The sequence below is a fragment of the Pseudopipra pipra genome, chromosome 9 (genome assembly GCF_036250125.1).
Source record: "Pseudopipra pipra isolate bDixPip1 chromosome 9, bDixPip1.hap1, whole genome shotgun sequence".
In the NCBI taxonomy this organism is placed as follows: Eukaryota; Metazoa; Chordata; class Aves; order Passeriformes; family Pipridae; genus Pseudopipra; species Pseudopipra pipra.
In genome coordinates this window covers 26,381,582-26,409,346 of record NC_087557.1, presented here as the reverse complement: position 1 = coordinate 26,409,346, position 27,765 = coordinate 26,381,582, and the positions used below count along the sequence as shown (strand labels likewise).

Genomic DNA, 27,765 nt, shown 5'->3' with positions numbered 1-27,765 from the left:
CCTGAAAAGGTGGCTTTCCTCCCCAAGGAGTGCAGGGAAAGCACTTTCCACCACGGCAGATGAAAATGGATTCCAATCCAATTTTACCCTAGTACCACTTCAGTGGTTTTGATGGAGCTGCTCTGGATGGGTGCCGGTTGGAGCCAGAGGACAGCTGTCGTGGCTCCATAGACCAGGGGTTTCTTATCTGTGTCACCTTTGATTACTGTAATTGAAATCCTGCTCTGATCTGAGCCATGCCCGAACGTTTCTGCTGCCTGTGCCGCTCTCGGCTCGAACAGCAAAATGACGTTAATAGATTTTAAAGCCAGGCAAGGCCTGTAAGAGCATTTCTGCCTGACCTCCTGGATAGCAGCCGACAGCCACCACTTACCCCAGTCCCGCTCTCAGCTGCTGGCACAGCCCTGTCACACCTCCTATGACTCATTTTCCCTCCTGAAAGCACAAATCCTGCCTCTCCCAAGAGCCGCTAGTGTGTCTGCCGGGCAGCCTGCCTCCTCCCACCCCTGCAGAGCAGAGCTGGCAAGCTCTCGAGGGAGGCAGGGGCCAGGGGTGCCGGTGGGATCAGCTTCCCTGCTCCAGCATGAAACTCCCCATGGGAAGCATTGCCCTTTCTTGGCATCTCCTGGCCAAAAGGGCAGCAGGGTGACACACTGCTGCCCATCCGCTTCCAGGCAGGAGGCAGGGGATGGAAATGCCACCACACAGGAGAGGATGCTCCTGGCTTTGGTGCCAAGCTGGAAAATCAGCTGTAGCTGGCAGCGTGACCGACACTTTGTCACCCACCCCATCTTCTTTTGTGAATCCGCTCGTGGTGTTTAGCCAGAGCCACTGCAGCAGAAAGAGTGACTCCAGCCCAGACAGTGTCTGAGGGCAGGAGCTGGGAGGACACATGCACTGGCACACACACAGTGCTGCAGTTTGGCTGGGTGAGCAGCCGGCACGAGGAGTGAGCCTGCCCTGGATGGTGTGGGACAGTAAAGCTGGGGGTTCTGTCTGGGTTGGGGAGGTTTTGCTCAGCCAGTCTGGCCTCTGGGAGCTGCCCTCTGGAGCAGGCAGCGGTGACCCAGGTTTAGAGCTCCATCTGAAGAGCCCTGCAACTCCCAAGGGCCAAACCCTGACTACACCAGACAACCACCCTGAACCCCCAGGTCTTCCAGGCTGGCAGCTTTCATGACCAAACAGCCGAGAGCCGGCTGGCGTGTGCTGGCACAGCAACCTGGGCTTGCACCAATGAGGATCCAACGGAGCCAGTCCAAAACTTCATATGCTGGCAAAAAAAAAGGCAGGCTGGCCAGACTGCAGGGCACTCCAGCAGCCTGCCACCAGCATAGACAGGACCTCCCCCCGAATCCTGGCTGGCCGAGCAGCAGCGTTTCCTCTCATGCTGGCGGGTCATGGGCCGACGACACACACAATGCTTGGGGTTATCCAGGCCTTATCAGCTCCGGCCATGCAGTGCGGGCAGGAAAAGGGTTTCAATCCCAGCCGAGCCCTGTTTCCGTCAGGAACCATTCCCCTTGTCACGGGGGAGGGCTGGACTGTGCCATGGTTTTGACACCAGGACCGGTGAACCTGGGCTGTGGGGAGAGTGGGACCACAAGAGTGTCACCCTCTATTCCAAAAGCATCACCAGTGTCCCTCCTTGTGCCAGGGAACCTGACAGTCTTCAAGCAATGCAGCTACTCCCACCCCAACTTTGCCTGGCAAAGCAGCACTGGAAATGGTGACCTGCAAAGCTTGGGCTAGGAAAGGGCCAGAGCTGGTGAATCCCAGGAAAGGGGCTGCCATCAGAGCGTGCAGCAGAGGTCTGAAACATCCCTTGCTGGGTGTCACTGCTCCCCACTCCAGGGAGGCATTCCAGAGCCCTGGCATGCTGGGAAAACTCCTGCTCAGAGCTGTATAAGCAACCTGAGAAACACCACAGCAAAGGCCACCACTGCCGGTGATGTCAGGAAACTGAGGCATGAGGAGATATCAAGGGAGGCCTTCTTCCCTCTTGGCCCTATGCTGCCATGGGACATCCTTCCTGGGGCTGCCCCAGCCTCTTAAAGCCAAGTGGAAGAAGGCTGGCACGGGGTCTCTCTTAGTTCCTCAGCCCAAAATCACGGAGTGGGTGTATGCCCAGCCCTTGCTCCTCCAAACCCTCCAGCAGCGCGCACAGGGTGGAAAGAGGAGCTGGTGGAGGCACTGGCAAAGGCTGGGCTTGCTGAGATCCCCTCCCGCTCCATGATTAATTGAACACAGGCTAAAATTAGCTGCGGAGGCAGCACCCCTGGGGTCTCCCAGCAGCATCCCACTGCCCGCCGGCTGCCTGCAAGTGGGTCAGGCAGCAGCTGCCTCCCAGCTGGGCACCCTGGGTGCTTGGGGGACCCCCATCCTCTGCTGAATGTGGGAGCACTGCTCCCTGCTCCATGGCTCAAGGGAAGAAGCCTCCCCACTGCTGCCCTTCTCGGAGGTGTTTCCCTCTGTGGATCAACCGGGCAGGGCTGCATTATGAGGAGCAGCTGGGAAGGCACAAGGCCGCCTTTTGGGATGGCAGGAGTGCAGATCCCCATCATATTCTTCCCCGTGCCTTCAGGGATCTGTTATATTTAGCCACTCTCCCTACCTCATGTTGCTGGCTCGGCTCTGGCTCTTTTCCCTCCCCTTCCCCACTGTTAATTTGCTTTCTCTGTATTATTTGCAGATTCGGGGAGGCAGAATGAGGTGTTTCGGCACAGGGGACCACTCAACCATGGCCTCATGGCTACTCTCCACCCAGGGGTTTTTGGTTGGGTTTTCTCCTGGCTATTTTTAACCCACATCAGCAGCTCTGAGGGGATGAAACACCAAGGGGCAATGCAAATTGGAGGCACCCTGTGGCCGATGTGCCAAGACAAGGGGGAGGATGCTCATGGCTGTGCAGGGATGCTCCCATGGAGGCAGGGCAGGGCCTGGACACACTGCCCCCACATCCCAGGAAGGCAGGGGGCTGCACCCCCTGGGTTGGCCCCACCTGCCAAGCCCTCTGCTCCCCCCTGACTCCCTGCAGATCCGAGTCTGCAACCTCCACTGTAACACACTGACACGCAAGCTGGGGAGAGCGGGAGGCTGGGCTTTTCCCTTGGATCCAGAAGAAAGCAAACAGGGGAAAAGTTAATTAAAAACTTCAAAGCCAGATCATTCTAATTTGGTTTAACACGGCAGTCCTGCTCAGCGGCAGTGCTGTCCCAGAGGTGCCTGCATGGGGCTCGGGCTGGGAGGTGTCCAGTGTGTCACATCACGAGATGTTCATGGGATGTCACCCACCACCAGCACCACTGCAGACCTCCACCCCTGCCGAGCACTGGGGTGTGGGGTGCAATGGAGCTGGGGTCCGGGCTGGGCAGCTGGTGACCAATGCTCCCAGGGACTGGATTTCGGAGCCACTGGAAAGGTGACTCCATGGGGAGGCTGTGCCTCAGTTTCCCCATAGCCCAGGGATGCCAAACCTTCTTGCTGGGAAGGTGTTTTCAAGGCACTTGGGCTGGGCCTGATCCCCACCTGCTGGCATGATACCACTGTCCCACATAAAGCAGGACAGGGCTGAGGGTCCTGGGGGGAAGCAGGGGGTGTCTGCCTCAGCAAGGCCCAGCAAAACAGGGGGACATCATCCTGGGGTGAGGAGGGGACCCTGGCACTGCCAGCCACTGCTCTGAAGGAGGAAGGTGACATCTTCCTTGCTTAATTCTCACTCTTTTCTCCAAAAGGAGCCAAAAATCCTCTCATTTTCTCCAGAAAGCTACGTCACAGGACAGCAATGCTCCTGCCCAGGCACTCTGCCGCCTTACCCTGCCTCCTGCCCCCACTTTTGGGTTTTTTTCGGTGGTGGGTTGTGTTTTTTTTTTTTTTTTTTGCAGAACTTTGGGCTGCATGGTGAGTAAAGGCATCCTGCTGTCTGAGGGCTAACGGCTTGTTGGAGAGATAATAAAGCAAAGGGGAGTAAATTAAAGTGACTATAAATAGCACCAGGAGAGGAAAAGGAGATGAAGTCATCTTCCTTCAGCTGAGCTGGTATTTGCATCACTTCTTCCCTTTGCCTTCCCCTGCCCCCTCACCCTGCTCGGGAAACAGCCCTCCCCGGACCCTGGGGTTGTGCTGTGGGCTCTGTGTGCCCCCTGGGCCCCCATGGGGCTGGGGAATGTCCCCCTAGGATGTCTGCCCAGCGCTGGGGGCTTGCTGGAGAGCACAGCAAGGTGTCCTGGATGCGGTCACTTGGCCCCAGGCTTCAGCTCAGCTTTGCCATGGATCTGTGGCCTTGCCCCATGCAAACCAGTGCATGGCCCTATGCAAACCAGTGTCTCCGGCATGACCCCATAGTCACCAGAAAGAACTTTCAGGAGCCATCACAGACCTGTTTTTCTGTTCGCAGCCCATCCACAGGTGGCTAAAGAGACCCTCCAGGAGCAGTGCCTTTGGGAAGGCATTCTGCAAACTCAGCAACAGCGAATCCACCCAGAAAAGCCCCTCCAGGAACCAAATTCCATAACTGACATTTTTATTCCTGACAATTTTAACATCCAAGACTCCACCGTCAGTCCCAGGACATGTGAAGGAGGAGGGATCCTGACCCTGAAGGAGCCTCCCCGGAGTTAGCAGACACCTTCAGATTCCATTCAAAACATGACCCTCACTGCCAAGGAGGCCACTGCCCCTGCAGCCCCCCAGCAGCCCCCAAACCCTCCAGCTGCCCCCTCGCACGAGGTATATTTACATCTGAGTCAGAATGAGGTCACACCGCGGTTTCCTTATGTCAGCTACCGACTCCTATTCCTGTGCTATGCGCACACACCCGCCGTGTTATTGCAGGGTATTTATAGCTATTTTACATGTATAATTATAAAACCACAACTCCACACACGCACCAAAATAATCACGGTGCCGGGAGGCAGGGGAGCGGGGCCAGGGTGATGGGAACGGGGCCGGGGCACGGACCCACCGCTAATAATAATTCTTTGCACTTTATATATAGCCCCTTTCATCCGCAGCTCTCAAAATCGCTTTGCAGACGTTTAATTAAGCTTCCCAACATCCTAATGTGATGACAAGCAAGTAATAATATCCTCGCTTTTAGGTACAAAGGGAGGGGAGGTGGCAGGACTTGTCTGAAGTCCCACAGCGAGCCCAGCTGTCCCGTGTCCTGCCCCACGCTTGTGGGATGCCCAGAGGGGAGATTTTGACCCAGAAGGACCCCAGGATCCTGCCCAACCCCTCTGCTCAGTTCAGGGTGGGGACGGCTGATGACAGCACAAGGTCCAGGGAGGGCAGTGGTGACCCTGGGGACCGCTGAGCTGCAGCTGCCCAACATCTGGATCAGCAGGTGGAAGAGAGACACATGTATCTCAGCAAACTCATGGGCGAGAGCAATAAATAAGATGACAAGTCTGAAAGGGCTGATTTATGAGGAATATTAAGAGTCATAATACTGCCTGGCCCAGCCATCCCCCAGGGAGACAGGGTGGTGACAAGGACCCAGAGACATCACAGAGAGACAAGATTCACTGGGGCCAGTGCCAACACATCTCCAAGCAGGCCTGGAAGCAGTTGTGCCTCTCGGCACTGGGCGCTCTAGGCAGCTTGGTGTGGGAGAACAGACGGGTCTCAGTGGCAGCCTGGAGATGGGATCCCCCAAGGGTAGGTCTCAGTGGTCCTCAAGGTTTGTGGTTTGTGCTCCCCTGAGCACCTTTCTCCCTCCTGTGTACATCCCTGCCTGGAAGGACCACTTGCCTCCCATCCTTGAAGTGCTGCAGAAGGCACAGGGGTGATGTGCTTCAGTTTTGGACACCAGTGGGACATGAGGTGCCACTCAGCAAGAGGGATCTGGCAAGAGAAAGTGGCCAGCAGAACAAAAGATCAAAGAGGTGCTGGAGGCAAACACTGGTGTTGGTAATGAAAGAGGCAGGACTGCTGCCCTGAGCGGTGAGGCTGGGTGGGCTCATTAACATCTGCAGAAAAACCCACACTCCCAGCTCCTTTCCCATGCATGGAGAGGTGGGGGACAAGTGCCCATCCTTTTCACCACCCTGGGGATGCTCCACAGGGAAAGCAGCAGTGTGTTGGTGGATGCAGTGCAATTCTGCACACATGGGAACTAAACGCAAGTCAAAAATCATAAACCCTAATTTGATCTTTTAGCAAGAACCATCCTGCCATTTTATGATCATGCTGGTACTTTTTTTCCCCTCACAGACTGTATCCAGATCCCTGCTCACCAAAACAAGCTGCACAGCAGCCCTCCACTGACAGCCCCCACGCATACCAAGCCCCCAAAATGGGGCAGCAGAACCCACTTGCATCACACTGGCACCAAAGAGCAGTAACACAGACGTTAAGCAAGAAAACAGCTGCAAACCTTCTGAGAGGCTGCAAAGAAATGCCCCAAAATCATTACCTGTGAGGAGAAAGAAGGGAGGGCAATGGGAACAGATTGCCTGCCCATGAAGTCAGCGTAGCCCGGGCAGTGCCACAGGGACATGGGCACCTTCCTGCTACCGCACCAGCCACCAAAACTGCCCCGTGACCTGCTGCTGTCAATTCCCTGAATTTCACCCCTGCTGCCCCCCCTCCACCACCAGCTGGACATCTCTTACCGGGAGCTGCCGGCAGCTCTGCCATCTCGCTGGCCATGATGAAGGACTCGAGGATCCTTGCACGGAGCTCAGGGCTTGCCTCGGTGCTGTGGGGAGAAGGAGGGGGTCTGTGAGGATGCCAGCACCTCAGCCTCCTTGGAGACCCTCAACCCCCCTGGGACAGCAGCCAGCTGCCCTGGTGGATCTCCTGTGGGACCGAGGCAACGCTGCGTATCCCAGTTCCATATGTGCATCATGCCCGGTCACCGTGGGAATGGGTGTGATGTCTGAGCATCTGAGCTCCCAGATCCAGCTCCCCCCTTCGGAAAACCCTGGGACTGGGCCACTGGTGGGCTGCCATCCAGCAAAACCAGCTTGGCTGAGACCAGCTTGTCCATGCCTGGCTACGGGCACCCTCCTCTCACCCACCCTGTCCCATGCTTGGCAGGGGCACCTCACCTGGCTGCCACAGGGCGGAGAAGCACTTCCCCAAAAAGCTCCCCGAGGAGCCGGGGTGAGAAGCGGCTCCGGTGGGTGCCCTGGCAGAGGTGGCAGAAGTGGCGGGCGAGCTGGCGCAGGAGCAGTGCCTGGGGCTGTGGCAGGGCTGGGGGGGCCAGCAGGGCTCTGGCTCGCTGGCCACATTCCTCCAGGCTTGGGGTCTCTGCAGCAGAGGAGCAGAGGAAGAAAATGGTCAGTTCAGGAGGTCAGGGTATCCCCTTGCCTCTCATGGGAGCCTGGCACCCCCCAGCACACATGGCATGAGTTGTGGCAGTTCTCTACTCCCCCCCAGAGACCCAAGAATCCCTGATCTTAACCTCTTCCACAAAACCTATGCAGCCCATCTCTTCCCAGCCAGGCTGGGGGACACCTGGATATCCCAGGGCATGCAGAAGTGTCTTCACGGTCTTGGCCTCCTCTTGCTGGGACCTGCCAGCCCCATTTACCCACTCACACCACCCCACCATCCCAGATCAGGTTGTCAGGTGCCTTTAGCACATTCCTCCTCTCAGCACAGCCAGGGAGGGAGCATGGGGGGGCTAAGCTTCTCACATGGCAAGGGCTACACCTAAACACCCCTGACTGATGCTCCAACAGAGGAGAACAGTGAGAACCCTGCCCTGGTGCACAGCAAAGCCATGGCAGAGGCAGAGCAAAGCAGAGGTGGGGAAATGGGCACCAGCTGGAAGATCTGCTGAATTTAAAGGCTCAGCCCTCCCCTGCAGATAAAGCAAGCTGGGAGGGAAAAGGCTCTTTAGGAGGCAAAAACCCAAATGTGCACCTGGGCTGCAGGTGTGGCTGTAGTGAGGCCCCTTCAGCCCCCGCATTGTGGTCTCACACCCCATGAAATACAGGACAGGGAGGGCTGACTGGGGTACAGCTACTTCCAGCGATGCTTGAATTGCCCACATGAATGAAACCAGGCACCTGGTGGTGTTGTACATCATGGAGGTACTGCCAGAACCCCCATCACGGGTGTCCCGAGCAGCCCACAGCCCATGGCATTCCCACCAGTGTCCTATTCCATGTCCCCAGTGCCCTCTGGCAGCCTTGGCTGGGGCTCCCTGGTCTTGTGATCTGTGAGATCAGTGCCCTGGGATTGCAGTCCGCTCCAGGCACAGGAAACAGTCGCTGTCCAGCCATCATCCATCCCTGCCTTGTCCCAGCCCTTTTATCTGCGGGGCACAGGGAGGTCCCCAGGGCTGGGTTGGTCTCAGCCACCTTCAAAGCTTGGCTCGGTCGGGGGCTGACTCAGCTCCTCGAGGCTCTTTGCTCCAGGACTGAGGCTTGGCCAGTGCCCAGCCAGCTCCCAGCATCCATCCTTGGGGCCAGGGTGCACCAGAGCTGCAGGGGAAGGGGTCTGGGATCCCCTCCAAAGCAGGTCTGCAACCCAGCTGGGATGGTAATGGGGTGTTTGTGAGTCCTCGTATCCAACGAGCTGCTCCTGAGGCATGTTTGGCTTTGCTCCAGGCCTCCCCTATCCCAATCCCTGCTTTTTTTGCACCTTTTTGCACCCAGAGGATCCCGCAGGAGAAGGCCCACAGCCAAAGGGGGAATTTGGCGATGTTTTCCCCCTCCTTTTGCAGGTGGTCATCTTGCTGCTTTTCCAGCCCTCAGCCTCTAGCAGGGCAGAAGGAGCCTTGCAGGGCAGGCTGCCAAAACCCAGCACTGTCTCCTCAAAGACTTATATTTTCATTTTTTTTCTTTTAAGCCCCAGAGATATCCCCTTTCCATTGGTTTCTCCTCCGTTCCTGCCCCCTCCTCCTCCTCCTCCTGCCCCTGTTGTGCCAGGAGCAGAGCCCGCTGCAGCACAGGCTGCAGGGAAAGGCGCTTCCCTTTGAAGTTGCTTAACGAGGCAACCCAGCTAATTGCTTCCTAATTGCGTTTTTATCCTTGGAAGGGAGGCAGCCTTTGATTTCTGCTCTGAAGGGTGAGGGGAAGGCAGCTTCTCTGTGCCACCAGCCCCAGGGGTATTTCTTCTGGCTCCGTGTCCCAGCGCAGGGCAGGGAGGATGGGCTGTGTTATCCCTTGCCTTGTCCATGTGTCCCCTCTGCCTTGCTGGAGGCCACAAAGAGCCTGTGGCCTTCTCCCATCAGGACAGGGTAGGGAAAGGCCATGCTGGTCTGGCCATGGGTGATCTTTTAGTGCCTCTTAAGGCAGCCAAGAACATGATCTGCCCAGGCACTAATCTGGCTTAGGATGGGGAGGTGATGCTCGGGGATGGAGGATACTGCAGCAACTGGCAGTGAGACGAGAGCTGCTGTGAAAGGGGAAATCCTCGTTTCACAGGCAACAAGGGATTCAGGTCCTGTCTAACGAGGTGGGCAAGGGCTTCATGTGTGCCTGGTGATGCCCCCAGGGCCTCAGGCTGGGAGGGGCTGAGCAGCTCGGTGAGGGCTCATATGAAATGCATTTTGGTCCAGGCTCACTGTTGAGATGGACCATGGGCTCTGCTGGCCTGGGTACGAGCCCTGCTCTGTTTATTTGGAAAAAAATCAAATAAAACCAAAACCTTAATGGTCTCATACATTTGCACAGAGGTGGAAAAGCTTGCAGGGATCTAAAGGCACTTCCTAATGGCACTAAGCTGAAAAAGCAGAGAATTTTCTGTGCCCATATAAAGCCAAGAGTTAATGAGATTACAGGAAAAAATTCCCAGGCAGCAGAGCCAAAATATTATAACAACGCTTTCTTCTGGGGCCAGCATCACCCAGCCTTGGCAGTCACCCGTCCTGGCAGGCAGCACCTCCTTCTCCGGGCACTGCAGCAGGAGAAGACCATGCTGTGGTGGGGGCAAAGGAGACCCCTGGGCCTCCCCTTGCTTTCCCAGATCACCTCCCAAATGCTGTGGTGCTGCTCTGGCACATGTGATGTTCCCAGTGGTCCTTCTCAGAACCTGCCCTTAGTGCAGCATTGGGCAGGGGATCAGGTCAGAGCCACCCTGGAGATGCTGGGGAGGCTTTTTAGGGTCTACCCAAAGCTTCTTCAGCCTCACAAAGGTCCCAGGTGTGGGGAGAGCTAGGGTGTGCTTACCTTGAGCCATGTGGACCAAGTCACTGTAGAGAGCTGGAGGGATGAGGGGCGACGGGAGCTCCTGGAGGTACCACTTCAGGGCATCTGCCAGTGTCTGGGCCTCATACAGGTCCATGTCCACAGCCGAGGCGTCTGCAGGGAAAGAGCCAGCAGGAACCATGAGCCCGTGGTTCTGCCCCTCTGGTGCAGAGCTCAGAGCTCTTCCATCCCTGTGGACCTTCCTCCAGACATAGGGGCTGATTTCTTCGCCCATCTCCCCAGTGTGGCAGCCCATGATTTCACTGCCACCACCACCCCCGCCCAGCAAATATTCCTGTCCCAGTTTCCACTGACCCCGAGTTCCACGTGCCCATGGAGAGCACGAGGTAGCATCTCTGCTTTGTGTGAACTGCACATCCAGTGCATGGGGCAGGGAATCTCACCATTCCACTGGGGTCCCACTGCAGGATAGCACCCATGGGAAGGACTGAGCAGCCCTCCCAAGCATCCTCCAGTCATCAGGGCCAGGTACCATGTGCTGACCCCAGCCCAGGAGGAACTGCTTGGAAAATGCATTCACAGAATGGGGTTATGGTCCCCCAGGCAATTCATGTTGCTAAAGGCCCATGCCACCCCCCAGTGATCCTGAAACACTGTGAATGTGCCCCAATTGGCATCACTTCTCCCAGCCCTGAAAGGCAGCTGCCCTGGGGAGGTGGTGAATGATGCTCCAGGAAGGGGGGGAAGCACAGGGAGGGGTTGAGATCACACAGCCCGGGCTCAGGACAGGGGCAGCGCTACGAGCAGAACTGTCCCACGGTCCGGCAGGAGTCAAAGGGTGGGATGTGTCTGTCTGAGCCCCGTGGCTGGGCCAGCACGGGGACATTGCCTCACCAGGGTCCAGGGGGAAGAGCCCTTTCAGCATCCTTTGGTATTGCCTCATGCGTTTGTCTTGGAGGTCTCTCAGCCCGGCTGGGCTGGGTGGTGGCCGTCCAGAGGACGTCGGTCCCTTTTGCAAAGATCTGGAGGTTTCAAAATCTGGCTTTGATTCGAACTGGAGCCAAATGCAATGTTTTGAAATTCTCCTTGTAGGAGAAATTGGAGGATGTCTGAGGTGGTCGGGAATAATAAAAAAGCCCAACATATTTGGTATGGTTTGAAAAGGTTAATTTTTTTTTGAACAAAAAAAAGCAAATTTGGCACTTTCTTAAAGATGCTGTATTAGGCCCCCAATTGCATGGTGTGACTACGAAGACAGGGGGCTTGCTCTGCTCTGAACCCCCCTCCCCTTCCTCCTCTAGGCCTTTACCCCTAGATGCAGCTTTACTGAAACCAGTGCCATTTTGGGAGATGCTCCATCTCCCAGGCCAGCATTTTTCAGCAGAAAATGTTACGAGTCTCCAGCCATTTCAGCTGCACTTCCTCTGGGCAATAAACCCAAAGGAGAGGAGAAATGCTACTTCCTAGGACGAGGCTTTAGAGACACATGGTCAGCAGGGCTGGAATGGGAAGCAGCTGGGAAAAGCTGTTTTTGGTCACCTTGACCTTGATCTCCTCTCGTTGGAATGTCCCCACTGTGGGCCAGGCAGCCTGGGAGCCTGCCCGCCTGCTCGGGGTCAAGAAGCCATAGTGGGTCCCTTATGGCCAGTGCCTTCCATTTGGCTCCCAGGCCGGAGAGAAAACAGATTGACCAATGCCCGAAGCGAAGCCTTTAACCCAGCCGTGGGAGACACTACCTCATCCTCAGGGGCAAGCACCCAGCCGGCTGGGAACTGTGCCCTGGGGCAGTGTGGGGACAGCTGGGAGAGATGCCACCACGCTGGGGTGGGTAGCCATCCAGTCTGGCCAGACATGACCCAGGGCAAAGGTGGGTGCTGCCTTTCTGGCACCCCACGAAGTCACAGCATCATCCCATGGACCACTCTGCCCTTGGCATCTTCGAGGTGGGCAGGGCAGTGCCAGATGCACCCTGACCCCACTCTGGTCTGTGCTCATGCTGCCATCTCCCAGCCACACTTCTGGACCTTCTTGGCTGGCCAAAAGTGTTATTTCTGCCAGGGTTTGTGACAGACAATTCACAATTGACTGTTACCAGGGGGTGACTGTTACCAGGGGGTGCCCTGGAGAAATGAGCTGACAGGTTGTCTCAAGATGGGCAGGTGGAGGAGAGTGGGGTCAGGGATCCCACAAGATGCTCCAACACCTGTTTTGGGCTGAATCCTCGCAGTGCATGGCTAAAACCCAGGGATGCTGCTGGTGGGTCTCAGAGCCTTGTTGCATTGCAAAGAGCTTCTCCCATCAGTGGAATGCACTGGGCAAACCCCAAAGCACTTCTCACTCGCCACAGAGATTTCTGCAGGGACCTGTCACTCGCCTTGAGGATGATGGCACGAATTGAGGAGAGCAGCCACAAGCTGTTCCTGTGCAGGCAGGGGGCCGCCGCCGGGCGCTGGCCCCAGGCGACCAGCTCCGGGCTCCACCGTGGCCTAATTATCTTGTTTGCCTCGTTAGGCATGGGCCTGGGGGGGTGTTCAAAGGGAAGGCTCAGCCGGTTTCAAAGCAGGACTCAAAAACATCTTTACACCCAGAGAGAGGCACGATGGGATTCACACCCCTCCGACAGGGACTGATTGCTGGTGGCACCATTCTCTGTGACTAGAAATAGCCATTAAGCCCGTTGCCCCCTTCCTCCTGGAGGTGCAGTGGCATCCTCCTGCCTCAGCTCCTCTCCTCCCCCTGGAGCTGCCATTGAGCTGGGCTCCCCATTAGGCTGAGAACACAACCCGGGGCTGCTCCAAGCTGCTCTCTGGCACCGGCTGTGCCCCGGCAGCTCAGGGAGGCTCAGCCGGCAGCTGGGGAAGGGTTAACCCTGGAGCCTTCCCAGACAATTACCACAGGCCTGACCCCACGGATGCTGCTCTCTTCTTATCAGAGGGAGATGATAACCAGCTATAAGAAGTTAATGAAGCTGCAGGATGAGTCAATGCTCTCCCGCTGCTCTCCAGATGTTCCCGTCCTTTCCCCAGGGGAATGACGGAGGAATGACGGAGGGATTCTATCTGCCTGCCATAAATAGAAGGAAAATACCCCAAAACCCCAACCTTAACCCCATACCAACCCCTTTCAGCACACAACCTACTTGCTGACCTGCTGTCAGAGCAAGAATCCGGGGACCAGTGGAGAGCATGCCTTCCCCACGGAGGGGTGAAAAGCAGGGATAAATCTGGGACTGGAGAAAGGGTGCATGGGATGACCACCGGCCCAGAGGGAAAGACAATGGGTGCTCCCAGCCTCCTCCCACTGGGATGCCAGAGCCCACATCCCAGCAGAGGCAGAAGGGTGCCGGGGTTTTGGGCTGAGTCAGGCTGGGCAGGAAACTCCAGGACCTCTCCTGCAGCTGCAGCCAGCCAGGGAGGTGTGAGTAAGCTCAGAGTTTCAGTAAACGCAGAGGATGTTTAGCCAAGAGGTGTAATGGAGGAGGTGGGGGGTTGTTTTGGAGGAGAGGCTTGAGCAGGTCCTGGTAACCAGCTGTCCCCTGCATGTGGCCACAGGTGACGGCTGCACCAACATCCCCGGACAGCGTGTGGGTGACAGGGTGCAGACCCTGCCCAGCACCCACGGCCCCACTCCCGGCCAGGTGCAGCAAGGTCAGTCCAACAGGCCAAGCTGGGCAAGTGCTACTGCAGTGTGACACTCTTGGGTGCATGTTCCCTGTGACAGAGGGGCACCCAAACCACCTGTACCTGGGGCTGACTGAAATACTGATTTGGGAGTTTCTCTACCCCTTCCATACCTTTTGATTCTGATTGCCAGTGGGTGCTGGAGGGATGTCCTCGCTGTCCAGTTCTGGGGGATATGCCTTCTAATCCACATGGATAATGCCTGCCCAAGGACCTGTACATCCCCCAGACCTGACCAGGCATTTGAGGCTCCTGGGCAACCCACAGTGGGGGTTTACTGGGGAACTGTGCGCTGAATCAGGGAATATTTTCCAGCTTTGATTCAGCTTCATTGTAATATCTCCCAGCCAGCTTGCTGCTACCTTGTGCTGGGGACTTGGCAGCTGCCAGGGCACCCTCTGCCCATGCACAGGAGCACCTGGCAGCCCCAATCACCCTCCCAGCTGGGTTTCATCTCAGCATATCCCTGGCTTGCACTCAGCCAGGGCAGGGGTACTGGGCGCCCTTTTGAGGGTGCCCAGTGAGGCTTCCTTCTGCCACCTCAGCTTCCCAAGGGCAGTTCCCTTCGTCAGCTTCCCCAGCACCTCTTGGAGGTCATGACAAAAACTCGCACCCAATTCTCCCTGATGGGTCCGGCAGGGACGTCTCTGCTGCTGCCGTTTATTTACCCTTCTTTCATCACCACCAAATATAAGAGATGAGCTCATGCCTCTCGCCAGGCTCTGACGACACGGGGTTTATTTCCACTGCAGGTATAAATAAAAAGCAGTGCGGCAGGCACCGGGGCGCCTCGTGCTCGGGAGGAGAGTCATCTTGGTGGAGTTAATAGCTTGGCCAGGGGAAACCAGAGCCCTTGTGGGCCTCGAAGTCTCTCTGGCATCCCAGGGATGAGGATGAGGATGCTCTCCCTCCCTGGGCATCCACACTGTGATGGGGGGGGGGAGCAGTGTGAGACCCCCCAAGCTGCTCTTCACTTCCCAACCCTCTCTGCCTAGCAGCAGCTCCCGGCAGCCCCAGTGAAGCCCCGGGACCCACCATTGCTCGCTAATCCCCACCGAGACCTGACCTAATTCCCGGGCACGTGAGCGTGTCTCCAGGCAGACTGCTCAGCGCCGGGGCCCCAGATCAAAGCGCGGGATGGCAGCGCAGCCACGGCACGCCTGGAGACACCGGCTCCAATCCGCCTCGCGCTGCCGACACATTCTCCCTGGCACCCCGAGTCGCAGGCAGCTTCTGCCTGGCCCTGACAACAGCGGAGGCTTCTCCCAGCGCCGCTCTTGTATCTGGGGAAGGGTCTCGGTGTTTATGGCTGCGGGCCAGAGCGCAGAGCAGGGTAGGGGTTATCCAAAGTGTGGGGGAGGCTCCGGTGCTTTGCCACCATCCCGGATGGGCTCAGCCCCATCTGAGACATACAAGGCACCCAGGGACCTGGCGGGGGGGAGGGGGTGCTGCAGGATCTCTGTGCAGGATCTCACCCCAGGGAGAAGGGGTGAGGATGCAGACCATCCCAGCACTGCCCAGCCACAACACACAGGACTTTGCAGCCATCCCCAAGCCAAACCTCCCCCAGCTTGGGCACTGCAGGGAGTGTTGGGTGCCAGGTGCCATGGTAAGCGTTGCACCCTGATGCTGCAGTTTAAAGCTCTGCTTTATTCCTCTTTTTCTGCCCATTCTCTTTCCCTGCCACTGCAGTGGGGCTCCTGGCTGGCTGATCACCTCCCACCCTTTGGTGAGTTCTCCCAAGTCCTCTGTGGAACTGCAGCTTTTCTGTAAGTCTCCTTTTAGTGCCACCATGTGACTAACTCCCGTGTTCAGTGATGTCACATGGCCCCTCTTGCCTCTCTTAAGGGGCATAAAGGTCCAAATTGAGCACCCAGTGTCCTAAAACAATTCACTCTCCTCTGGAGTCAGGATAAGCCAGCTGTGAGCCCAACCACCCTTTGGGTCCGTGCTTCACTCGCCAGCCCTGGTGTCACCTGAGCCAGGTGGCAGTGAAGGCACTCAGTTCACTGACCTCCCTTCACTGATGAGCTCTGTCTTTGATTCCTTTTTTTTTCACCTATAAATAATTCTTCTTGTACCATCCAACATGGAAGTACCAATTTTGATGCCCAGGCTCTAGCCAGTGGTCAGATGCCACTGACCTGTAGTATGTCACCAGTGACAGGATGGGGACAGGCTCAGCACAGGCTGCAGAGCCATGTGGAGCCATGCTGCATCCAAGTCTGCTCTGCCCAACATTGCTGCAGCCCCATGAGGATGGGAAACCTTCATCCCAAAGCCTGGGTGATTTTCAGCTCCAGGGGTTGCCCCGTCCTTCTAGGTCCCCAAAGGGCAAGGGCTCCAAAAGGGCCCGTGACAGGAAAAGGGTTTGATCAACACAACTCAGATGAGTACCTTTGCTGCCAGCCCCAGGGATACAATGCCCACTGGCTCCCTGGGACAGGCAGGGCTGCTCTGACCTGCACATCTCCTTCTCCCCAGACAACCATCCTCCTCCTTCCCACTGGAGGTTCAGATGCCTTTTCAGGGTAGAAAACACTCTGTCTTCTCTGACACATTATGATTTGGGGGTTAGAAAACCAACACCTGAACTTTTCCAGCCCCTACTCCATTTCTTTTGCACTCTCTAGCAGTTTTACTGCCACCACTGCCAAACACCAGCATGATTTGGGTATTTGCAGGGAAGCTGAAACCCCTGCCCCTGGAACCCCATTTTCTCCCCAGCTGAGATGTGGTTTGGTTCCAGCCACTGCCAACCCTGGCTCCAATTTCTCCCCATTCTCCAAGATGGAGCTTGACTTTTGCAGGTGAGCTGCTGGCAGAGATGGGACACTGGAGGGACGAGCCATCAGGAGTGCAGGAGGAAGAGAAATGTGACCCTCAGCTCTGACTGCTCATGTGTGGGGCAAGGAAACTCCAATATTTCATCAGGGATGTTTTACTCCACCATGCAATGAAAGGGCTCGTGTGGCAGCCAGAGATGCTCTCCTGCCCTCCCCATCCCAGTTTGGGCTCCAGCAGGATCCTGAGGACATACCACTGGGTCTCTCCTCTGCAGGAGGCTGCAGGGAGAGGAGGCTGCCAAGCCTGGCCTCTGCTGGGATGTTTGACCCTGGCAGGAGCATCATTCCCATCCTTTTTGCAGAGCATCCCTCTGGCAGGGCTGAGCATCAGCCTCTTCAGCTGAGAGCTAATACTACCCCTCCTACCTACACATACCTACACACCCTACTCCCTCCAGCCAGCTCTGAGGAGCTCTAGCTTTGCCCAGCTCAGTGTTGCTGAGCACACAGGGCAGCCCCCTAAAGTGCCAAATAAAAGATTTTGGTCCCAGAGGAGATGGGGGCTTGGGAATATCAAGTCTCCCAGGGCTGTTGGTGATTTTTCAGGGCTTTCAAATGGTTTGAAGAGCATGATGGCATCTCTCTGCCTGGTGCTGGGCCCTGAACTGGGAGATGGACAGACCTGGACAGACCCTGAAGCTGCTCAGAGCTCTAGCCCAGGCTCTTGCCAAGACAGTGGGGTTTGCCCCTGGGCAGGGGGAGTCTCCCAAGGCTGGGCAGGATTTTGGCAGTGACTGCTGTGGTGCAGTGGCTCCCTGTGGGAGGCCTGGGCCTGCCTGGAATGCTGCACCGGCTGTATGGGAAGAATGGAGGACCTGTAACTCCTGCGTGCTCAGAAAGCAAAGCATCCTTCTCATGCTGCCCCTGTCCAGCCTAGGCACCAGTGCCCAGAGCAGCCGAGGGGGTTGCTCTTGGATGCCTTCACCTTCTCCAGAGCTCAGCCACAAAATCTGGGCCAGGGGACAAGGCTGTGAAGAACAGCACTTGCTGCTCTGGGCTTCCTGAGCCCACAGCTGGCAGAGCAGAGTGGGGTGGTGGGGTGCCCTGTACCCCCATCACCCCCGGGGGAGCGCAGGTCTCCTCGGGCAGTGAGGACGGAGCAGCCCCGGGAGCTCCAGCATCTCCTCTCCTGCACCACTCCTTCCCCGCCCGGCGGGACTCGGCTCCCGGTGCGCGGGAAGCGATGAGGTCATGGTGCTTAATATAGCGATTTCATCACAGCCCTTCTCCCCAGCAACACGGCCCGGCTCCCGCCGCCCCCCGGCCGGCAGCGCCCGGGATGCGGTGGGATGTGGGGCCGGCCCGGGGCTGTGCGGGGCCGCCCGTGCCTGGTGTCACAGTGCCGCCCTCTGGGCACCGCGGCCGGACGATGGGGATGCTCGACGCAGCCCCCCCACCCCCCAAGTACCCAGATCTGAGCGGCACACTGGATGCATCGCGTGTCCCCCCTCCTCTTCCCCCCCTCGCCGCCCCGTGCCATCCTATCCCAGCCGTGGATTTAGAAGCAGGGGTGGGGAAGATGTTTTTTTTCCCCTCCTCCCCACCCCGCTCATGCCCCAAAGTCCCGCAAACCGCTTCCCGTTCTCCTAAATAATAAGCTTTTCCTTTCCTCTTTCTTTTTCCCTATCGCACCCACAAGAGGTTTTCTGACCGCCCTGATCCTCAGATACAAACCCTAGAGATCTGAAAAAAAAACCCCAACAGTATTTTTCTCCCTAAAAAATAATAGAGCTCCTAGTGAAGTGCCCCAGCCCCGCACCTGCACCCTCCTGGCTGCATCACGTGGGATTACTGGGGGAGTGGAGAGGGGTCTGCATAGAGGCAGGGCCTCACAGAGATGGGATTAGGGCCGTAATGATGTTGGAGCTGTAACCCCTCCCTGCTGTGCCAGGGCAGCGTCACCTCCACAGCCCCCTTCCCTCCCGGGAATATAGGGAAAGATGTGGCTCTGGGACTTACCTGTCAGCAGGGCCTGCTTCAGCTCAGCATCCCCCAGGGCACTGGGGCCGGATCTGTAGAGCACTTCACTGTCGAGACCTGGGGGACAGGCAGGAGAGAGGGGTTAATGCTGAGTTCCATATCCTCCTTTCCAACATAATGGAAGCAGGCAGGGACCGAGAACGCCAAGCTCCCACTCTGGGTGGGTACTGGGGTGAGTGGGCAGAGGTTTGGCTCTGGTGATGCTCTTGGGGCCTCTTTGAGCACGGCAGAGCCAGTGGCTTCACGTGTGCCCCACTGTGTGCCCTGCAGAGGGATGGGCAACCCGGGTCTCCGTACCTTGTTTTTCCAGCGCCTCGATGAGCCTGGCCACAGTCGGCAGTGCCTGCTCGGGGAGGGTGGGATGCTCGGCGAGCTCTGCCTGCCCAGGGAGCCCTGTGATGGAAAGAAGGGGAGAAAAGGTTTGGAAATTCCTGCCTGCAGGAATTCCAGTCTCTTTTCTCAGCTGCCCCATGATAGGATCAAGCTGCTGCTTTGGCAGAGCCACAGCCAATACTTTGGCTCAGGCTTGTCCAATTTTGGAGCACTTCTCCCTTATTTTACCCTCTTTTTGCAGTAAGAGTCACTGTTGGGGGCTCAGCTGCTTGCTGAGATGCAAAGACGTGCTCAGGCACATGCCCTGCCCGTGGGGAACATCCCATCCTGGGCATGGAGACCCTTCAGGCCAAAACCCCTTCCCCACCTCTCCTCCTATGGCACCGGGACTGCCCCCACTCATCACCCACAGCCCACAGTGACACCAGGCAGGAGCTGGGAACCAGATCCATACCCACCACCGACATGGCTCTCTGCAGCTCTCACCCACTTGGATTCTCTGGTGTCCGTGACAGGATCGAGCACAGGCCCTGGCAGGGCTCAGTCCTTGGTTGGTGGAGACCTCCCTCAGCCCTTGAAGAGCCCTTTGGCCAAACATGGTCAGGCTTCCCATGGCACAAATCCCCATGTACTGCTGACTCCTGGGTTTTATACCAAGGACACCTCACCCCAGACCATGACAGAGAGGAGCAAACCCCTCAGGAGGCAGGAGAGCAGCTGTCCTTACCCCAGCTCATGTTGTATCCACCCGTCCCTTTTTACCCCAGCTGATGAACCCTTCCTGTGCGGGTTATACCCGAGGGAGACTCCAGCAGTGCAGTTCTGGGATTTCTCCCCATTCTCTCTCTTTGGTGGCCTTTAAAGCCCTAGAAAGGCAGTGGGCAGGGGCCTGGCAGGGGCAGGGACTGCCACTGGCTGCAGCACATCAGAGCCCTGTGCAACTGCTGCAGTACAGACATTTACATGTAGAAATGCTGGGAGAAAAAAAATAGAGGGACTTTGGGGAGGGCCAAGCTGCCTCCAGTCTTTTGCAAAAACACAGCCTGGCCACAACAGGTGGATCCAGGCTCTGATCCTCACCGCAGTGATGCCCTGGTGCTCCCTGGAGAACAGGGAGGGATGCAAACCTCCCGCTCGTGGGTGGCTGATCCAGTCCCCAGGCACGGCTGCAACCCCAAAGCCCAGGAAGGGGGTCTCCTCTGCTGCCCAACGGGGATGTGTGGGTGCCTTGGGTGGGAATAGGGAAGATTTCAGGGTTTAAAGCAAAGCACATCGTTGGGAGCTCATGTAAAAATGTCACCACCGCATGAGTGGTTTTGTAATTAGGCAAAACTGGGCTTTTCCTCCAAACCAATGGCTTAGGGGTAAGGTGGTGACTGCAGAAAAATAAATGTCTGTTCCTCCTTGCTGGGAACAACAGGAATGGCCCCAAGCTGTGCCAAGATGGACCCCAGCATCCTGACACACTGCTTGGCTCCAGCCCCAGGTGAGGTGGAGGTGATCCCTCTTGGCAGTGGGACCACCAGGCACAATAGTCAGGGGCAAAACAGCCACTGAGCTCCTGGGAAATCCCCTGGGACTCGGATCTGCTGCAGAGTCATCTTCAGGATGTTATTTAATTAAAAAAATAAGACCATTTCTCCCTGCAGAGTCAGCCCTGACTTGAAGGCACGGCTGGGACATGCAGTGTCTCTCTGTCATTCAGGGCTTCCCCCATGGCTCAGGGTCCCTGTGTGGCACCAGGGCTCGGTGGGCACTGAGGGCACTCTGGGTGGTGCACTGCTGTCGCAGAAAAATAAATTAGGGCTGGCCAAAAAAAAATATCCCTCAAACCTCCATCTGGGAATGGAAACAGTATGGCAAGAATTAAAAAAAAAAAAAAAAAAGAAAACCAAAAGCACCTTCTCTTTCAAAAGGATTTTGGAGATTTTTACTCTAAGGGAACTCTCGCCAGCCAGGAGGTTTGGGTTTAAACTGACGTAAAATGGCACACACTGCTCCCCTGCTGCAGAAAGATGTGGTTGTGGGACACGAATCTCCCCCGCTGAGGTGCCTGCACACCCTGGCATTGCCTCAGGAAAGGCACTCCACAGAGGGGCATCCCACAGCACAGCACTGAGGAGGTGGCACCCAACATGCCCCTGGACATGGGCTGGACGCCTGGCCATGGCCAGAGCACGTCCTGCAGACAGCAGCACTCTCCACAACCTACCCCCAAAACCTGCTCTTAAGGATTTTTTTTCCCCCTACTAAAAAATATGAATTTTACATTTTAAAAATTTTGTTATCCCCTTGCCCAAGCACATGCACGGCTGGGGCTCCTGTGCTGACACCTCCAGCATGGGCCAGGCTCTCCAGGCAGATGAGCTTCCTTGACTTGTGGGGCATCACCACATCCCCAGCACCTGCGGGCAGGGGTCCCGGGGCACATGTCCCAGCCCCTTGGAGAGGAGCCCATGCCAACCCCTGTGTGAGGCAGGCACAGGGGCGGGCAGCAAGGGCAGAAGCAAGAAGGTGACTTCACACTTCTCCCTGGTGAATAAGGCTGGAGACCCCCAGGGTCTGCTCCTGTCTGACCCAAGCTGTCCATGCTATAGCACCGAGTTTGCCAGGGCTCAGCCTGCTGAACAGCCAGGGCAGAGGGCTCCTCACACGACGTCGGGCTTGACTGGGAAGGAGGCTCAAACCCTCCATCTGGCAGGGTAAGCACCCCCAAAAAGTGGCTTCCACCCTCCTTCAAAGCCAGCATGTAGCTGCTCTTGGAGCCTCACCAGTGCTGGTGGGACTGTGGCCGCCTTGGTGCACTCAGAGCACTGGTCAGGGAGGAGCACCTGCACTTTTGGGAGGGGAGGCAGAGGAGGGCCCAGCATCCTTTTCAAATGGTTGGGGGGGCTCCACATCAGGAACTGCTTGGCAACCCCACACATGGAATGGATGATGCAGTGCTCAGCTCAGGAGCCAGGTGGTCCCCACCTCTTAAATCATGGTGGCAAGGTGGTCCTGAACCATATTTTGAAGAGAGATGGACTCCTCATCAGTGGACACCCCTCTAAACCTGGGACCAAGGTACCTCCAATGCCCATCCAGCCCAGAGGGGAAGCAGGTTCTCTGTGCCATGGTCCCAGACTGGGCAGGGAGGGTGCCCAGAGTGCTAGATCAGCAACTGGGCAGGTTTTGAGCAGTCACAGGTGAGGTGATGCCTCTCTCCCAGCCCAGGCCCACACAGACAGCCATTTCTCCTCCGTCACATCCTGGAGCAGGAGAGCACCATGGCTTTGGGGTTGCCAGGACATGCCTGGCTCGAAGGGGGGATTCTTACTTGGCTTTTTTTTTTTTTTTAGCTTGTGTACATTATGTAACTGCTGTGAAACCCCTCCTGGCCCCAAGGCCCTAGGCTGTGGTGAGGGCAGAGCTGGCTGCACGAGTTCGGCAGAGAAATGGCTGGAGGCCTCCGTGCCAGGAAGGGTCTTCCTGAATATTCCTCCCAGTGCTGCAGCCCCCAGGGATAGAGGAGCCCCCCAGGGACCAATTCCACTGCCTGCCAAGATTGTTCCCTGTCCCAGCCTGCACAAAGTGACAATGAAGCCGGGAGCTGGCCAAGGGCCAGAGCTTGCCAGGGCACTGAGAGCAGCCTGAATCAGGTGCCGCAGTGGTGGGGAGAAGAGCAGTTGGAAAAAAAGTCTCTGGGGGACCACCATGGGGCTTTCTGATCTTCTCTGGGGGCCCAAAGGGCTCCTCCATCTTCTCCTGTGCTCTCACAGACGTGGATCCCCTCGGACACCCCATGCCAGCACAGCAGCCAGCCTGGGATGCTGGTGAGGAGCAATCCCTGCAGCATGTTTGCCTGGGGGGGTAACGACACTCGAGGCACCCCCTGCCTCCCCTGAGGCTGCCCTGATGCACCAGGGCAGGTAATTCCTGGGACAGCTCCTCTTACTGTGTCTGGATCCCCATCCTGAGGGCGGATTCCCACCAAGCCACCTAAATCGCAAGCATCCACCCTGGCTCCACACCACCCTCGCCATCTTGCAGGGGACACGCACCCGTGGGCTCCCACCTTCCTGCTCCCCCAGCACTCACCCCAGGGTGTGGGGGTCCCAGCGGGTGGCAGGGGCAAGGGCCGTGGCCTGGCCTTGGTGGTGGTGGTGGCGATGCGTGCGGGACCCAGGTACTCCACGTAGGTGCCGGGGAAGTCTCCGCGCTCCTTGGTGCGCTCGTTGATGCCGTGCAGCCAACCCTGGGGGTTGCGCTCGTCCCCGTCCTTGTAGCTGGGGCTGCTGAGCAGCCCGGCCCTGCTGACCGTCAGCACGTCCCCGGGGCACAGCGCCAGGTCCTCCTCCCGGTCCTTCTGGTACTCGTAGAGAGCCCGGTACTGCAGCCCGTCCGAGGAGGCCATGGTGGCAGCGTGGCGTGGGTCACACTGCCCTGATCCAGCCAGGCAGCGTGGCGTGGGTCACACTGCCCCGATCCAGCCGGGCATTGGGGGCCCGGGGCGCCCGCACAGGGCAGGAGTGGCTGGGCTCGGGCAGTGCGGAGGGGTTGGGAGTGCTCCTCTCTCCCTGCACACGCAGAATGGAAATCTCAGTGTTGGAAGATGTCCGAGATGGAGAGCAGCTCCTGACCCTCCAACCCCAGAATTGCTGTGGAGCCACGCCAATGCCTGGGACTCATCAGGGCTGGCTCAGGTGTGGGTAAGGAGCTGTTTCTTCACCGGGGCAAATGGAGGGGAGAGAATGAGGCTAGTTGGGGTAGAGGGTACAAATGTGAGTCCTCTTCTCAGCCTGGCCTCATCCACACGGTGCTGGGGACCTCCCTCTCTCTGCTGGAGAGAAAGGCAGTGTCTTAGTGACCAAACCGCTGTCTTGACCTCAACCTCGTGCTCTGTCCCCCCATCCCAGCCTCCCAACACCAGGGAGAGCCCAGCAGCTCGCTCAGCTCCTGCTTCCCAGGGAGCTCCCGCCAGCAGGGCTCGGCCGCTGCACGCGAGGAAAGTACCGGCAAGAGTCTGGAAAGTAGGGCAAGAGATCACGCCATGGGTTTTTAAAATAGACATATGTGCTGAGAAACCTCCTGCTGCACGCAGCTCCCCTCCGGCAGCTCCAGCCTGGCATTGCTGCACGGAGCTGGCAGATGAAGATGTAGGATTTTCATGTGGGTTTGGTTTTTGTTCCCCCCCCCCCTTCTTTCTTTTCTTTTTTTTTTAAATTTTTTTTGATGCATTTTTACATATTCCTCCAAGAGTGACATCATCCCTAGGGGGAAAAGACGGTGCTGCTGCCGACCCGCTGCCCCCCAGCTTCCCGCAGGACCCCGTGGAAGAGGGATGGAGGGATGATGAGCAGCAGCCGTCTGTCTGTCCATCCATCCACCTGCCTCCCAGAGACCCTCCCGCTGCCCCTCCAGCCTTACCGGGCGCGGTGGCTCCACCGGCGGGAGCGGCGAACGGGAGCGGAGCGGAGCCGGCTCCCGGCCCCGCCGAGCCGCGCTCCGGCGGTGATGTCAGCGTCCCTCCTCCTCCTCCTCCTCCTCCTCGGTAGCCGGGCGCCCCCCCCGCCGCGCTGCGGCGGGGGGGGCGCCCGGCTACCGAGGAGGAGGAGGGAAAATTGTAGGAGTAGGTGGATGACTTCATCCCCAGATGCAGCAGCGCTGCTCCAAAATTGCATCCTCTGTAGGATGGAGATCTCCCATCTGTGGGTCTCCATCCATCCTTAGGGATGCTAAAGGACAGAGAAGGACCAGCGCCCCATGGACACCCCCCCTTATGCCAGCCAGCTCTCCCTGAGCACCCACATAGGATCCCCTCCTTTAGCCAGGCTAGAAAACACGCACAGGACAGGCAGGAGACGCCATGGAGAATCCCAGCCCAGGGATGCTCCGGTTCCTCGCTCTCCTCCTGAGTCTGGACAAGCTGTCCCAGTATTTGACTGTCCGTGAAGCACAGAGGGGTTGATGTGATGTTCCCAGAGGCACAAAGGCTTGCTTTATTTTAATTTTTTTTTTTTTTTTAAATCCTTGTTTCTCACGCTGAGTCCTCCGAAATGGTCGTGGCTCCTTGTCTTTGCTGCAGGTTGGACATCCTAAAAATAGATGGTACCTAAAACACAGGCTCTGGCAAATGCACACTGGCTGAATCCAGGCCACTGCAGGGAGCAGTGCAGGGGTGGCACAAAGTCCAAGGAGGAATCACAAGTGCTGGGAAAACTCAAGAAACGTGAGACAGACAGGCCAGCAGAGCAACACAGATGTAGGGCCCTTCTCACCCATAATTTCATCAAACTCCCCCCTCCTTTCCCTGCAGCACATGGCCTGACAGCGCAGGGCAGCAGCATCCTGGGGGATTTCTCCTCAGCTGCATCTCCTTGGGCAGCATGCAGTCCCCACTGGCCCACTCCCCAGCTGGATCCAGCCCAGCTGCTGGTCTTAGGGGATTAAAAGGGATTTTTCTCTCCCTCGTCCCATTTCTGCTGGCACCGTGCTGCTGTTGCAGCTGCCAGGACAGAGTCCGAGTTGGTTGTGAACAGCCACGCACTGCCCTCCCCCGAGCTGTGCTTCCCCAGTCGTGTTCCCTGTGCCCCATCGAGGATGAAGAGGTTTTGCTGAGTGTCCAAAGCCCTGCTTGGCCTCCCCAGAGTCTCCCACTGGGGTTGTCAAGTCACCCAGGCTGAGCATGGTGCCAGTGCTCAAGGGGCTGCCTGGAAAAAGGCAAGGAGGTGTTGTCCTCCTGGGAGAGCATTAGAGCCAGGGAGGCTGGTGGGTACATCACCATCCAGTATTACCACCCATCCTATCCTAGGATCAACCCTATGTACAGGCCAGGAATTAACACAGTCCTGGGGCTCTGGGGCAGGGAAACAACCTGGCATGACACCCATCATCTCCCCTTCCCAGGATGCTGAGTGGGATCCTTCCTTCCCAGCAGCAGATATCTTTCCCTCCTGATGTACCTCAGGGTCCCCAAACACAAAGGCACCATCTCCTGCTGGAGCCAAGTTTCACTGCCCACCACCCTGCCACTGGATGGGGCTGAGAATCCCCCCAGCCCTCCTTGATTCCCAGGGACCCTCAGAGCACCTCTTACACCCTATTCCAGTTGCACTGCAGCAGGATCATTCCCAAAACTCTGCATCCTGGGCTGCCCTTCACCCTGTGCCACCCCATATGGTTTATTCAAACCCTCACCCCACTCCAGTCCAGAGCTGGGCACACCCCCCAAGGTGGGCAGAGAGCCCTCAGGGGGCACCCTGTGAAGAAGCAAAAGGTGCTTCAGACCTTGACTGCTATTTATTGAGCCAGAGGAGCTGCCTGTCAGGCTCTGATTAACTACAGATCCATCCTCGTTGGCTTAATGAGCAGCACTCATGGCAACGAGAGCTTTGCCTTGGTTTGCCTCGCCCTGACTATTCTGTGGAGTGTGCAGGAGGAGCCTTCCTTGCTCCTTGCATCCCATGGCTCCCTTCAAGCCCCTCTTTGCTCAGTGTCCACGCAGCCCAGGATGGGGGTATGGGGAAGAGAGCGATGTGTCTCCTCACTGGGGTCCCAATGCCCTGCTGTAGCCCCTCTGCTCTCCTGGCCAGAAGGACAACTCTTGGTGGGAGCAGGGGATGCTTTGCATCCGCCTTGACTGCCTGTCCTGGCCTTCCCGAAGTGACAGGGGTCCTGCTGCTCCCCTCTTTGCTTTGGGACCTGCCCAGTGCCATCCTGTCCAGCCCCTGGATCTGCTGGCCATGCTCACGCCCAGGGAAGTTAGCCACTGTGAATAAATAGAGCATAAATACAGTTGTTAACGTGCCTAGCTGGAGAATGTGAGGCTGCAGAACTGCGCTGAGCCCTTCCTAGCTGGAGAAAACAGAGAGAAAAGGTTTAGGTTTCCACTGACATTTCAGTCCACTCTTTTAGTTTCACCTCTGTTTTCCCACTGTGGAGGGCTCCACACTTTGCTTTCTCTTCTCTTTAGGAGCAGGAAAACTCCCTCTCTCTTCCTTTTCTCCCAGAGTGCCCAGGAATGAGCTCTGGCCTCTGCGGGTTCTGGTTCAGGAAGAGCCAAGTGCTTCTCGAAACAACCTCCCGGCGTGGCACCCATGGACAGCTGGGAGCCGCACGGTTCTACAGACACTCTCTGCCGCCACCACCACCACGAGTTGGGGCTACCTCAGACCTGGGGAGGAAGACGCTGGAGAAAACCCAAGGAACACAAGGAAAGGCTGGGGGCGCTGCTGGGGCTCTTCCCTGAGCCACTCTGCAGGGCTGAAGCTTCACAGCACGGCAGGTGCCGGGAGCTGTCGGAATGGGTGCTGCCAGGGCATCCCAGCATGGCACTGGGGACCCGTGGCCCCTCAGTGCCACCTCCCTGGGCAGCGGGCACTAGCACTTCCCGAGCTGGGTCAGGTCCTGCATCCCGACTCTGCAGTGGAAAGGGTCTCCCTGGTGGGAGAAAGCTCCATCAACCACACAGCCCTGGCCATCCTCGCAGGCGAGACAGCGGCAAAGGCTTCGCAGCCCGGCTCTCGCCTGCAGGAGCCCCCGGAGCGTCGGCGCTCAGTCGTGGAGTTATCCTGATGTGACCCTGCAGCGCAGCCCTCTGCATTCCTGAACCTGCCTGGCTGGGCTTTACGGCAGCTGGCGCCTCGGCATGGCCCTCGTTAATTAATTCGGGAGGGATTTGCCGGCCTGGACACATGTGAGAAACAAGGAAATGTTATCTGGAGGGGTGTGGGCAGGCAGCCAGGGCAGGGCAAGCACCGCGGGAGTCACTGCTGGGGATACACCCGTGGGAAGAAGCTCAGCCCGATACAAAAGCAGAGAGGTGTCCTGGAGCCCCTCTTTAAT

The 27,765-nt window shown here is 57.5% G+C and overlaps 1 protein-coding gene across 1 annotated transcript in view; it reads right to left on the bottom strand.

Annotated features, from left to right (window-relative positions):
* Positions 1-24,465, bottom strand: part of PIK3R3 (phosphoinositide-3-kinase regulatory subunit 3) — a 78,916-nt gene extending 54,451 nt beyond the window's left edge. The window contains exons 1-7 of the mRNA XM_064665338.1: positions 24,349-24,465; positions 23,020-23,761; positions 18,904-18,999; positions 18,586-18,663; positions 10,122-10,253; positions 7,050-7,251; positions 6,612-6,697 (exon numbers count right to left, since the gene is read on the bottom strand). Of these exons, the coding sequence (XP_064521408.1) occupies positions 6,612-6,697; positions 7,050-7,251; positions 10,122-10,253; positions 18,586-18,663; positions 18,904-18,999; positions 23,020-23,335 (910 nt within the window). The 5' untranslated portion in view covers positions 23,336-23,761; positions 24,349-24,465. The remainder of the gene's footprint in view (positions 1-6,611; positions 6,698-7,049; positions 7,252-10,121; positions 10,254-18,585; positions 18,664-18,903; positions 19,000-23,019; positions 23,762-24,348) is intronic.
* Between the last annotated feature and the right edge of the window lie 3,300 nt (positions 24,466-27,765).